The sequence below is a fragment of the Motacilla alba genome, chromosome 12 (assembly GCF_015832195.1).
Source record: "Motacilla alba alba isolate MOTALB_02 chromosome 12, Motacilla_alba_V1.0_pri, whole genome shotgun sequence".
Lineage (NCBI taxonomy): Eukaryota > Metazoa > Chordata > Aves > Passeriformes > Motacillidae > Motacilla > Motacilla alba.
The window spans coordinates 4899690-4912634 of NC_052027.1; the positions used below are offsets into that span (position 1 = coordinate 4899690).

The 12945-nt window shown below is 44.3% G+C and overlaps 1 protein-coding gene across 6 annotated transcripts in view; it reads left to right on the forward strand.

Annotated features, from left to right (window-relative positions):
- Positions 1 to 12945, forward strand: part of FRMD4B (FERM domain containing 4B) — a 125030-nt gene that overhangs the window by 92866 nt on the left and 19219 nt on the right. For all 6 annotated transcript variants that reach the window (XM_038149016.1, XM_038149013.1, XM_038149014.1 and 3 more), the window contains exons 8-11: positions 4875 to 4958; positions 6165 to 6230; positions 7290 to 7347; positions 8216 to 8302. In XM_038149016.1, coding sequence (XP_038004944.1) covers positions 4875 to 4958; positions 6165 to 6230; positions 7290 to 7347; positions 8216 to 8302 — 295 coding nt within the window. The remainder of the gene's footprint in view (positions 1 to 4874; positions 4959 to 6164; positions 6231 to 7289; positions 7348 to 8215; positions 8303 to 12945) is intronic.

The window sequence follows — 12945 nt, forward strand, 5'->3', positions numbered from 1 at the left end:
TAAAAATCTTGAAGAGAGTGAGGTGACAAATCCTAATGGAAATGCTTTGAATCATCTTTATGATGTTACCCTACATACCTTTGCTGTGCAGCTGCACATTTCCCTGAATCTCACATGTAATTCTCAAATTTGCTGGTATTTAGGTGTCCGTGAAACAAATTTCAGGTTAATTTTGAGAGGCTAACTGACATTTTCTAAAGGCAAGGCCACTCTAAATTCTACCTGGGCTATGCCTAAAATTCATTTCAAGAATTAACTGAACTTAAGATAATGACATTTAGGAGAACTTGGGAGTGACTTATTCCAATGATCCTGTAGCAACATGAGAAAGTATTTGTGTGAGGTCAAGGAGCTCCAAGAATAAAGTTGCTATACAATGCACTTTCCCTAGTGATAAATTTGTACCTTATAACGTGTTATAAACACAATTCAGCAGAGGCAGACACACCTGCCCCTGCTTTAGTCAGTTAAGAGTTGTCTGAAGTCCTGTCCTCATCGAGTTGTTAATATGTACAAAGAATCTGTGGGCTGATAAGCTTCTATGCTGTAGTCCAATATATGGCTTTTGCTGCTGGGTGTGTTGCTTGCCCTTCATGTTTTGTTACTCTCATTAACCACATCTTACTCCATCTAAGCTCTTTCCTGCTTTAGCAAGGGGCATAAGCTGGTTTTTGACAGCGGGTGCAGGGAAACCTATTGACAAATGGTCCTAATTAGCACAGTTCTGTAAATCTTTGCCTGGCAGGGAGTGTTGTATCGTTCCATTACAAGCTGTCAAGATGCACTTTCTGGGAGCATAAATATGTAACTCTTTTTTAATTTTCAGTAATGTGCTCTAGGCGGAGCATGCCACAGTGGTCTGGCTTGGTTCCTTCATGGTTTTCTAGTGGGGATTTTAGCAAGATGCCAAAAATTTCACTGTAACATCAGCAGGGTGTAGGAAGCTCAGGAGATTGGTCCTGTTTTGCTGCTGGAGTTTCAAGTGGGAAATCCTACTGATAGTATGGTACATGATTAAATAATGTTACTGGTTATTTTAGAGTCAAGCTCCCTCTCCATAGAGCTAGCACTGACGAGCAGGGCGTGCTGGGGACAGCATCTTGCCCAACGTTTGATCATGTTGGGACAGAGAATTAATTATGGGCAGTACCAGGAGTGCAAGTTGAGGTTTGGCGTGAGGAAGCTCTGATGCAGATTTTCATTATTTCCATTTGCATTGCCCAGATTGATTTGAGTTCTGCTTTGTATCTGCCAGAGAGAAACTCCTGTTTAGAGGGTGGAATAGGAAGGAAAGGGTCTGTCTGCTGCTTTTGTTTAATTCTTCTCCATAGTGGAAAAATACTTGAGTTGAGAGTTTCCTATATTCTCCTCCTGGGGAATAAACAAACCTTTTGCCAAAAAAATGCTCAGTCCCATTGACTCTGGGCAGTTTATGTATTGAAATTATGCCAAAAACCACCAGTCCAGAAACCCCCTCCATAGCAGGGGTCAGATTAAACGCAAGCTGGGCCTCCCCATCCCGACAGCCGCGTCCTCCTCCTGGTGGGAACCCACCATGGACGTGCCAGATACAGCACTGGGTGTTTGGCTGGCAGATAATGGGGATGGTGGGACATCTGGAGCCGGGGCTGTCTGCCCTGGGATTGCTCTATCATCTCGTGGTCCTTGTGAAACCAAACAGGAACAGGTCATAACTCAAACCGCAGCTCCGGCTATCGGGAGTTGTCACCTCTGGGGAGCAGCTGGGTCTCAGAGGGCTTGGGAAAGTGATCCTGAAGGTCAAGGGGAGACTTGCTTGGTGCAGATGAAGTGATAATGGACTCTGTGGAAGGAGAGGGAGGACTTTTGGAGGCTTTTATTATCCCTGAAGCCGTGAATCATCCCAAAGCTAATCCTGGGGTGTGCAGTCAGCAGATCCAGGCTGCTGCGTGCCAGCCTGCACTGTCTGAAGGCATCAAGCAAGCAAGGAGCTGTGCCCTGTCTCTCCCAGGTCTTTTACATTTTTCTAGGATTGTTTCATGCTTGATCTTACAATTATGCAGGGGGAAAAAATCCTCATGTTGCTTCTGAAAGAGTTTCAGGCCTTATAAGTCCATTTGGTTGGACTTCTCCCAGTGCATCTGGATGGGATGGTGTCTGAACCTCAGGGTGTGAGGTTGGGTCCTGTGGGGAAGACAAGTCCCAGGAGCCAATTTTGCCTCATAAAATCAGTGTTATTTTGAGAAATTGGATGGGTTTGTAGGCTGGCAGAAGAAGAGAGAAGGCCCAGCTCTGCTGTAAGCTGTCACAGCTCTGTGGCCCCTGCCTGCTGACAGTCTGCAGCAGGGCTGTGGTTCTGGGTCAGTGCTGCAGGGACGTGCCCCCTGTCATGGCACACACGTGGTGACAGCCCTTTGATCACTGCATGTCCCAGCTCAGAGCCCACAGGCCCTGCTTGGAGGCAGCTTTGCTGGCTGGCCCTCAAAATTTAAATTCAGTGGTAGACATTTTCATATTGATGAGCTGCTACTCATCACTCAAGCTTAACTAGCACCCTTCTTTTGGCATTGATGAGGATAAAGTTGCAACTTAGCCAGATCTGGAGAGGCAAGGGGCCCAAAACCCAAACAGAGAGGCGAAGGGCTCAAAAACCAAACAAGAAGGTCAGTAGTGCTGTTGGAGGCTGCAAATGTTGCAGAAGGTGGCATTTCAGAGCATGGGAGATGCAGCTGCCAGGATTTGTGGCATTTCTGCAGACTCTCAGCGATGGGGAGGCTCCTGGCCCTATAATGGCTGGGGAAGGAGAGTTTGGGACCTCTCCACCCATGCTTAGTGGTGACAGCTGGGTGTCAGCTGTCCCCTGCTCTGCCATAGCTCAGCCCTGGCTTCCCAGCATCAGCCTCCTTACTGCCTCAGCCCTTAAAACCAGGTTGCTAAATAAGGGTTTAATGACCACCCATTAAACCTCTGATTATGAATATGGTGGGGCTGAGAATCTACATTTACAGAAACAGCCCTTTTGTTTGGTAAAAATGAGCTATTTTGTCAGTACTTCCTTCCAGAACCTCTCCTACTTCACTGTAGTTCCCTGCCAACTCTGCCTGCTGGAGCAGCCATTGCAGTGATAAATCAGGTTTAAAAATAGGAGGAAAATTGTCATTTAATTATCAATTTTCCTGTGAGTCTATGATTGAAGTTGGACAGGACCTTGGAGGGCCAAGCCATCCAGCTTTAAGAGGGAGTTCAGGCCATGTTGTATTTTTTTGATGTTGTTGTTGGTTGTTAATTTGTTCTTTTGGATTTTTTTGTGTGTGTGTTTTGTTTTGGTTTGGTTTTTTTTTGTTTATTTGTTTGGTTGGTTTGGGGGTTTTTTTGGTTGTTTTTTGTTGTTGTTATTTTGGGGGGGGGTGTTTTGTGTGTTTTTTTTATTATTCTTTGCTCTGATTTCTGAGGCCTCAGAAGAGCATGCTCTGTGTCTGCACATCCGTGTGACCCAACAAACCCCTGGTAATCTGCCTTCTCTTAGCAAGCTGAGATGTCCTGCAGCCTTTTGATCCCGTCAAAATGGGCTTGCAAAGGGTGAACAAAACTCAGCTTTTGTGATCATTGGCTGTGTTTGAGTGCTGGAAGGAGAGATCCTGATTTTCTACCCAGCTGTCCCTGTTTGTGGCACTTGGGTGCTGGCCAGCTTGCAAAGAAAAATGGATATTCCTGGCAGAAGAGTGCAGCAACCAGCACTCCTCGGTGCTAATTGACCCTTTCTTGGCAGCTTCATCAAAGACGTTGAAGAATAAATAGGCTGTTGATTGAACTGTTTCCTTGTCCCCAGAGGTGGTCCCCCTTACTCGGGGCTGAGGCTCATTGTCAGGGCTGGGGAAGAGCCTTGCAGAGCGATTAGCCTGTGCTCCCGAGGAACAAAAAAACCTTTCATCTCCTGCGTTTTCCATGTGGCATCTGGGAGATGGAGTCGTGGTGGGGGGTTGCTGTGTCCTCCATGTGCAGAGCTCCATCCTCAGTGCCCATGGCAGAAGGGGACGTAGCTCTGATGAAAACTCTGACAGTTCAATCTGATGAGAAGAGAGGTTGGGGGCAGAAAAACACCTTCAAGGAAAGCCTGGACACGGTTGAGGCAGATGCTGATGGACGTGACTGGTGCATTCTTTGCATAGAAAAGTCGTGTTGGTGCTTGCTGGTGCTGCTGCGAAGGCACGCAGACATCCTGCCCAAATGGGGTGTGCAGGTTTCAGCTGATTAACTAATGGACCGTGTGAGGAGAAAATATGAACCACTTTACTGATGCCTGTAAATAGGTTTGAAAATATTCTGCCGGGGTTTTGTCGTGACAAATTGCATTCACATATTTCAGCCCCCCTGTATTTCATTTCAGGTTGGGCCTAGAGTCCAGAATATTTGAGCTTTCTGTACAATGGGCAGTCCAGGAGAACTATTTTCACTGGAAATATTTGAAAATATATGAACTGAAACCCTTTGTTTTGAATCAGATCACTGTTGAACTTCTGTGATTTAACAAATACTACACTGCTTCATGAAATGTGTTGTTAAACACAGAGCAAAACTTAGCACTACAAGCCTTACTTTTGGGCTTTCCTGCAGCTGTTTCAGGGCTCATTCTGCACTCAGCAAATAGAGTGAGGGTGTGCAAAATAAATATTGATACGGTGGTGGCCTGAGCATCACGTGTGTGTATAATGAGCATGACACCATATCCATCACTGTCATGTGAGAGGGTATCTAGAGTTACGTTGCTATGACAGCCTGACATGGGGCAGCACTCCACGTTTGTGAGCAGCAAATACAGCCCTTCCTTCTGCCCAAACTAATGAGTCCATCTCTGATTCACTAGCTCTGACTCTGGGCCATTTTTGCTTTTTCAGTGATGAGAACACTAGAAAAGACTTGAAGACACTGCCCGTCTTTCCTACCAAGACACTGCAGGAGCATCCATCACTTGCCTACTGGTGAGCTGTTTAATTTAAAATGTAAATCATTGCTATGAATGATAACAACAATATCACTTTTAAGCAGGTTGCAAACGCCTCTAAAAGTTTTCAGCCCAGGACATGGAGCGAATTGCTCATGTTCAAGCATTTCCAGTTTTTAGAAGATTATAAATTATGCAAGATCTGATGCAAATTCCTCCTTGAAAGTTTGCTCAAATCCAATTGCTGTGTCAGAAACTGCTGGGTCAGAGTATGTGGGGACCCTGCAATAGGAGGAGCTGAAGTCTGAGCTCCAGCCAGGCCTGGGTTTGCAGAGAGCACCTCAGTCTTCATCTGTCACACAGTGGAGCCTTTGTGGTGGGCTGACCTTTGCTGGCTGCCAGCTGCCCACCCAGCTTCTCTCGACAGGACAGGGGAAGAAAATAATCTAGAAAGGCAGGAAAGAGAGAGACAGTTCCAATTCTGGGGCTTGAATTTGCTGTAAAGGAACACGGCGTTTAGGATGAATCAGTGATATTGTTTCCTTGGAATTTATGCCCTTTGTGCAAATTCAACCTCCTCATTTGTTTTGGTTTTTTAGGCTTGATGTGTACGTGATGGATTTTCAAGTATACCGTGCTTGCTTATTATTTGTTTGTCTCTGAATGAATACTGCTGGGTTTTTCTTTGCTTTCAAGTGTCTGACACAGAAATGCATATTTTATTTCACATTCCTCCGATGCAAAATGTTGAAATATGTAACAGGAAAAATGCAGAAAGGTCATTGCTGACAAATGCATGGTTTTTTTCACCTATGAAATGTCAGGAGGAGAAAATACATGGGAATGAAAACAGCTCTGGTTGAACTTCTTCTGTCTTACATATGGAGCATTAAAACCAGCCTTTGGAGTTTGGGTCCTTTAGAGCATTAAGATGAATTTCCACAATTAGCACCATTCTTCTGCAGCAGCATCTGCAGCAGAACAGGCTGATCCAAAATGGTTCGTTAATTGGTCTGGAAGGCAGGATGCGATGGTGGGGATCAGCCAGGCAGCTCCTCCCTGCCTAATGAAGGGTGGGAGAGAAATCAGCAAGAACCAGAATGTAAACTAGAGCAAGAAACATGCAGGGGGTGCAGGGGGACCCTTCCCTGCATGCTGAGCAGGTGGCTGAGCTTCGACAGATGCTGTCACACATGAACAAAGTCTCTGAGCCTCTAAATTGGGTTTTGTGCTTGGTTTGCAGTGAGGACAGAGTAATTGAGCATTACACGCAACTTAAAGGTCTGACCAGAGGACAAGCCATTGTTCAGTGAGTATGACACTTGTTAATTTGTGAAGATGATATTTTTACTTTTCTCCTGTTCTTTCCGGTTGAGAAGTAGCAAGGCAGACTGTTTGGGTCATTATTGCCTGCAAACGATGTAGGTTGTATCTGTCAGATTCTCTTTTTATTTAGTTACATTGCAGAGTGGAATTATTTGAAGTCTCACATTTCACAGGCTTGCAGTTCAGCATTTGTGTAGTCATTTGGGTACCTCAAATCCAAAACAAATTGTTTGGATCTTAGTTTATTGGAGAACTCTTCTCCATACCTTGTCTGCCATCAATTCATTTTCACTCCAGACTCTTAAGGGTGCATATTAACCTAAGTAAGAAATTCTGAACTGTTCAGAATTTGGCTTTCAAAACATCAGGGTCTTCCAAGGTGCCCACTGAGCCTGTGGAATTGTATTTTTCATTTACCATTCATATTTAGTGTCCTTCCTACAAGCAGATGCAGTAGGATGTGTTATGAGATGTTTGAGATGATGGCCATGACTGCACAGTGCAGACTCCTTCCAGTTTTTCTCACGTACCTCAGGGCCTGTAAATCTGTCACAATAAGTTGTGGTCTTTTTTCAGTAGAAACAAGGGAAAAATGGTCTGTTCAGTGGTTTTCTGAATTGCCTCATGAAACGGTTGTACAATGGCATAAACATATTCATTTGGAGCCTATCCTTTGTAACCATAGCTTCATAATGGAATAATTATAGGCAGGTCTTTACTGCCAACATTTCCCAAAAAGCTCACGTGTTCAGTTCAGAATTTTTGCTTTCAGTTCTATGATCTTCTGATAAAAGATGGAATTTTCTGTTCTGTGAGAGATTTTCCTTTTGCTTTAGCTGGGCCAAAATACCCTATCTTTCCCCAAGCCAAGATGCTAAGTTTTTAAGTTTTTTTTCTGAAAATATGGGCCTTCAGCTATTAAGGCCTTCAAAATATGCAGATGATAAATGACGTGTCCTGGATGTATGTGTGAAAAAAATATGTTAATAGATATTACTTCCTCCAGAGAAAATAATCTGATATGCTATAAATCTGTCTGCAGGTACATGAAAGTGGTAGAAGCTTTGCCAACATATGGAGTTCATTACTATGGAGTAAAGGTCAGTAACTGACTACAGATAATGTGATTGCTGAGTTATTATGAGGGATTGCATTCCTAAAGGAGCAGTTGGATGATTCAGTGCCCTTCTATCAGTATGGAACCCCACATTTTTTAACCTCTATTCAATGTACTTTAAAAATTGTTTCCAGAAAGCAGAAAGGAATCTTTGTAAAACCTTATGTAATCCTGTCAGGAGCTAAATTCCTATCATCTTAATTAAACTGGATATCACTTCTAGACCTGAAGCAGTTTCCCCAGAGACATTAATCAAGATTAGAAAAACAGAATGTGGGAAAGACTCCTCCTAAGTGGCAGGTGATTAGTGGTATGTGCTTGGAGTGGGGAAATGCTGAGAAATACTTTTGGAGAGTGATGGAAATACACCATTTATTCCCACTTGTAGAGCAGAGCCGGGGCCGAAGTGTTTTGTGCCGAAGAGCTCAGCAGAGATGATGTCTCCTTACTTTTGAGTCATGGCCATGACTCTGGTACCTGAGAAGCTGATGTTTTGTGCTGGTGTCTCCTCCTGTGGCTGTCCATGCCTGAATTTAGTGGATGCAGTCATTGGCCACAGTTTTTTTCTGTCCCCTGTCCTTCCCCTTCACAGCCACTCCTCCAGCAGTGACACCCTGTTGTTTCAGCAGCACTGTCGCTTTTCTGCCCACGTTGCACAGCCACCACCTGGGTTTGTGCCAGAGGGAGAAAGTTTCCACCTTCACCCCAGCAATCCACTTCACCTCAATTTGTTTGCCAGAAAATCCTTGTTCTGTACCTACTTGTACTTGTCACAGAGTGAAAAGGGCTGTAATCTTGGAATTGCCTCATTCCTAAGTAGCTCTTGGTTGACGTAGACGTCCATTTTTCAGGATAAACAAGGAATCCCGTGGTGGCTTGGAATAAGTTACAAAGGAATCGGCCAGTACGACTTACAAGACAAAGTTAAGCCCCGAAAAGTAAGTTTGTTTGCATCTGATTTTTTTTGTGGGGGGAACATGGTACGGTGTTGCATGTCAGAATATACTCTTTTAAGCTGTTGCTTATTAGACTGGTGGGCAAAAGACCAAAGGCTGGAGGCAGAAGGAGATTTCTGCTGGCACTGAGGCAATAAATCTCTCCCTCTCCTAGATAGTGGAAACTCCCTTTAGGAGCTTTGGCTCGTGTGTCTTGAGTTTGGTGGTCTCAGGATGGAAATTTTGGCAGCCCCCAGGGGTAACTACAGAAATACGAAGCAGTTGTGTTTCTGCGAGGCCTTGTCCTCGGGCAGTGTTTTCACTTCACTTTTGTAGGTGGTTTTTTTTGTGCATGAAGCATAAAAGGCTCCACTGATACAGGGAGAATACGAGAGGAACTGTGTGAAATTGAAGGCTTGTTCAAGTGTGTGTTTCCATAAATTCTAAGGGGAAATTGAGAATAAATGCCAAGTACTGGAGTTCATTCTTCTTCTCCAACCCACTGCTTCCCAGTGTGTCTTCACTGAAACATCTAAGCCATGAGGGGATGGAGACCTGGGAGTTTGCTGTTCTTCTTTCCCCAGGAATGATCTGGGCAGGAGTTCACATGAAGTTGTGCTCCCCGCCAGGGAATTTTTACATTTGCAAAATGATATTGTTTAGTGTATTGGTGCCAAAAAGCACAGCTTAACAAAACTTCCTTGTTAAAGAGCAATCCCCCCTTTCAAGCTTCCAACTTGATCTTCTCTTTTTCCAGAGCAGGCTATGACTTGGTTTCTTTTGGTGTATTTATGTACCTGTGTGTCCAAGGGTGAGCTCTCATGTCCTTCCTTGGCTTTGTTTAGTAAAATACAGAGTTTTATCCCGGGTCTCTCTTCCCATGCCTGCACTAAAAGACAGTAACACAGGAGGAACACTTTGTAAATGAACTTGATGAAGCCATTGAATGTCAAAGGAGAGCATCGAGGAGGTCCTCTTGCCCTTAAGCACTTCCCTGATTTTAGGCAACATCTATAAAATTTTCCAGCCAGGGAAAGATCATTCTGCAGCCAAGATGTCCAGCTGTGACCAGCAATGCTCTCCAAGAAAATGGAGCCTGCCTGGCTGAAAGCATTGCTTCGCCAAGCATTTCTTATGCTTGTGGGATTTCAGTTTAAAACATCAACCAGGCAGATTAAGAAAATTTTTTTAAGGTCAGCAGGGCCCAGATACCAAGTCACACCCTGCTGCAGTTAGTTACGAGGCGTTGTCTTTGAATGCAGCAAGAGTTGTGTTTAAGAAAAATAAAATAAAAACCAGAGGTCATCTCTGCAGTGGAAGCATTACAGTGGAAATGAGAATAGTTGTTGGCTTCACTGAAATTATAATTATACAACAGAGGATAGAGATTTAAAGGGAAGGTGAGAGAGAGGAGCCTAAGTGCAGGTGGAAGGTTTAATTACAGTAAGCTCATTGAAACTGTGGGGATGGATATGGCTGTAGTATCCTGAAGGATTTTTCTGGTGTCAGTGCAAAGGGACACAAATGATGTCACAGCTTGTCGTGAGCCATGATTGCCTTTAATAAGTGGGTAAATAGACAAACAGTTTCTTTATATGAAAAATGTTTCAGGGTTTGAAATACAAAGGGCACTTTGGGTGAGTGATTGGAATCAGATCACTTTTGGGAGGAAAAGCAGACATAAGGTCTAGAGGGGCACCCACACCCAGATGTGGGTTTGGAGTTAATATGCTGAGATACTGCTGCTTATTTCAGTGTAACTACAGCCCTGCTGCCTGTGATGCAGCAGGCAGAAGTTCCTTTTAATCCATACTGTTGTTTATTCATATTTATGGATGTATCAGAATTTTTTTCAGAGAGAGAAGAGTATGGACAGCTTGCCTGACTCTCCCAGGAGTCTCTCTGGAGCAGCAGGCAGGAGGGGAATAGGCATGTAAACTATTCCTGTCTTTTGGAGCAGCAGTGCTAGTTTTGCTGGATTTAGCAGAATTTTCTAGCTTTGCTTTTTGGGAACGGAGCCAAACTCACAACTGCCGCGTGCTGGTGTTATCCAGCTGTTTATACCAAGGATCAAAACTGCTGTTTTGTTTATCCCCAGCCATCTGGGAAAGAGCATCCTCATTGTGCTCCACTTCTGCAGTTGGTGATGTTTAAATATACATGCAGCTGATAGATAAATAGAGAATAGTAAGATGGAAAGGCTGAGTCCAAGTCTAAGGAAGACTGAGTTGGCCTTCCTGAATTTCAGAGCTACAAGGGATCTCTGAGTGTGCAGACCTCTCTGACACTGGTTGTGGTGGGAAAGCTGCAGCATTTTGGATGGGAGGCTTTTAGCAGGAATTGGTGCCTGTGCCACAGTGAATTCACAGCAGGGGGATTTATTCTGCTCCCCTTGTCTTTTCTGCAGTGCTGTCGGGTGTGTTTGCTTCACTATAGAATCACAGGCATCTTGCTAGAGCCAAGTCCATATTTAGAATAAAATATAGAAATAAAATAATATGTTAGCTGCACCCATGAATGGAGGATCAGTTAAATCCAAAGAAATATAACCACCCTCTTAAAAAAGTGAAATCTTTTGGCTTTATCCAAGTAGGTCTTCAGGCAAAGACACCTAAATACGAGCCTTGGAGCGCAGTGGTTATCCCAAGAGTTTGTTATGGGATCAACACCAGTGCATGGAGTCCAAGGCTGAGAGCTCCTCACAGGAAGGAACTTGCAGGAGAGGCCTGGGTGAAGCAATCTGATCCCTATCACCCAGCCCTGCCAGGGCTCCAGCGTCACCGTCCGTGAGGGGAGCCCGGTGTGTGACTCGGGGCTGGACCTGGAGAACCTGCCCTGGCTGTCTGGCTGTCTGTGCACAGCTGGCTGGGGAGGTTTGGCTCCAGCTATTAATATTTTGCTGGTTGACCTGAGATGGTTTGGACAAGGGAGTTTTGTTGCTCCAAGTCACTCCTGGGAGCTTGTATTGCTTCGGGAGCAGTTCCTAGCAAAGCCCAAGTGTTCCCGGTCACCCAGGACTGCCAGCTGAGGCACTGAGGGGAGTGCTGTGCTCCAGCTCTGTAACAGACTGAAAAGGGAGAATTATTTTGTGTGTCATTTATGAAAATTGTCTTTGTAGATAAAAGCAGTGGCTCCACACTGGCTGGAGGTTATACTGAGCTCACTTGATTATCATCCTGAAGTCTCACAGGGCATTAAAATGGACTGGATTTGGCAACTCTTGTTCAGATTTGAGCTCAGACCTGGGATTAGCTCTGCAGTCCTGCTGCTTTGCAAACATACTCTCTTTCAGTTGCAGTTAATATTAAGAGTCACCTCCTGCTTGGAGAAGTGCCTCTGCTTGCTGTGAGGTGGCATGCCAAGATCCTGTCCCCAGAATCCTCTGAATCAATTAGGAAAAGCATAAAACAGGTCCCAGGACTTTGTTTGTCATTTCAAACCCGAACAGATCTCCCTTTATCTCTACCCCATTCTTCTCACTGGTGAGATAAACAATGTAAGTCTTGTTAATGGAGGGTGTATTAAGGCATAGGTTGAGTTTATTCTGCATTCAGCCAATATGTGAGGATCCTCTGAGGGCTGGAGAAGGCAGCTTGCTGGCTCTTTGACTTGTTCTCCCACTTCATTGTGTTTCTGTGGGCGACTCCCTCGTGATAAATTAACCATGTTATCTGAAGAGAAGAACTAATCTTGCTATGGTATTGTTTCAAATGTCCAAGAATATAATTTCTACTGCTTGATGTCTTGACTGCACTGTGTTCTCAGAAGTGTTTTTGTTAGCATATACTCGTTTTGAAATGGGGAATGTTTATCACAGGATGGTGTGGGCTGGAAGGAACCTGAAAGATCATCTCATTTCAACCCCCTGCCATGTCAGGGACATCTTCCAATATCCCACACGCCCAGTCCAACCTGGCCTGGGCCAGGGATCCAGGGGCAGCCACAGCTGCTCTGGGTGCCTTGTGCCTCATCACCTTCACAATATCTCTAGCTGGATATAATATTTTTAGGGCTTTAGTTTTCCAAACCCGACCCCTGGCTGCTCAGACAATTTCTCTGTATTTCTCCCACCCTCTGTAGGGGTCTTTTTGTGACTGAGTTTGTCCAGGAGCTCTTTGTTCATCCTTGCAAGCGTCCTGACACTTTTTCATTACTTTCTCTTTATTGGGATGCATTGCTCCTGAGCTGTTTTTTAATTCAACATATGCTAAGAGTTGATGCTGGAAGTTTCCCCTTGCAGAACATTTACTTCATGTAAATTTGCTGTCCTGCTTTGCAGAATAGTTCAGAACACAGCAGCATTGGAGCAGCCTTCTCAGCAGGCAGCTCTAATTAGGCAGAGATTTCTTTTATGGTGTTTATTTCTCACCAAGCCATTGATTTAGATAGAAGATACTAAGCTCACATAATTAGTTTAAGAAAAATCAGAGCTTTTATGATGCTGCTCTGAAATTCAAATCTTTCCAGATGTGCAAAAGTTGCTTGAACGTCACTTGCTGCAAAACACAAACATTTTGGGGCAGTTTCATATTGAGACATCTCTCAGCCTTATGATGCCAGTGCTATTGAGAGTTAGGCACAAAAGTATCATGAGGTATTACAAAAATATATGATTAAAAAGTTTTTTTAGAGGACTGGTTTAATAC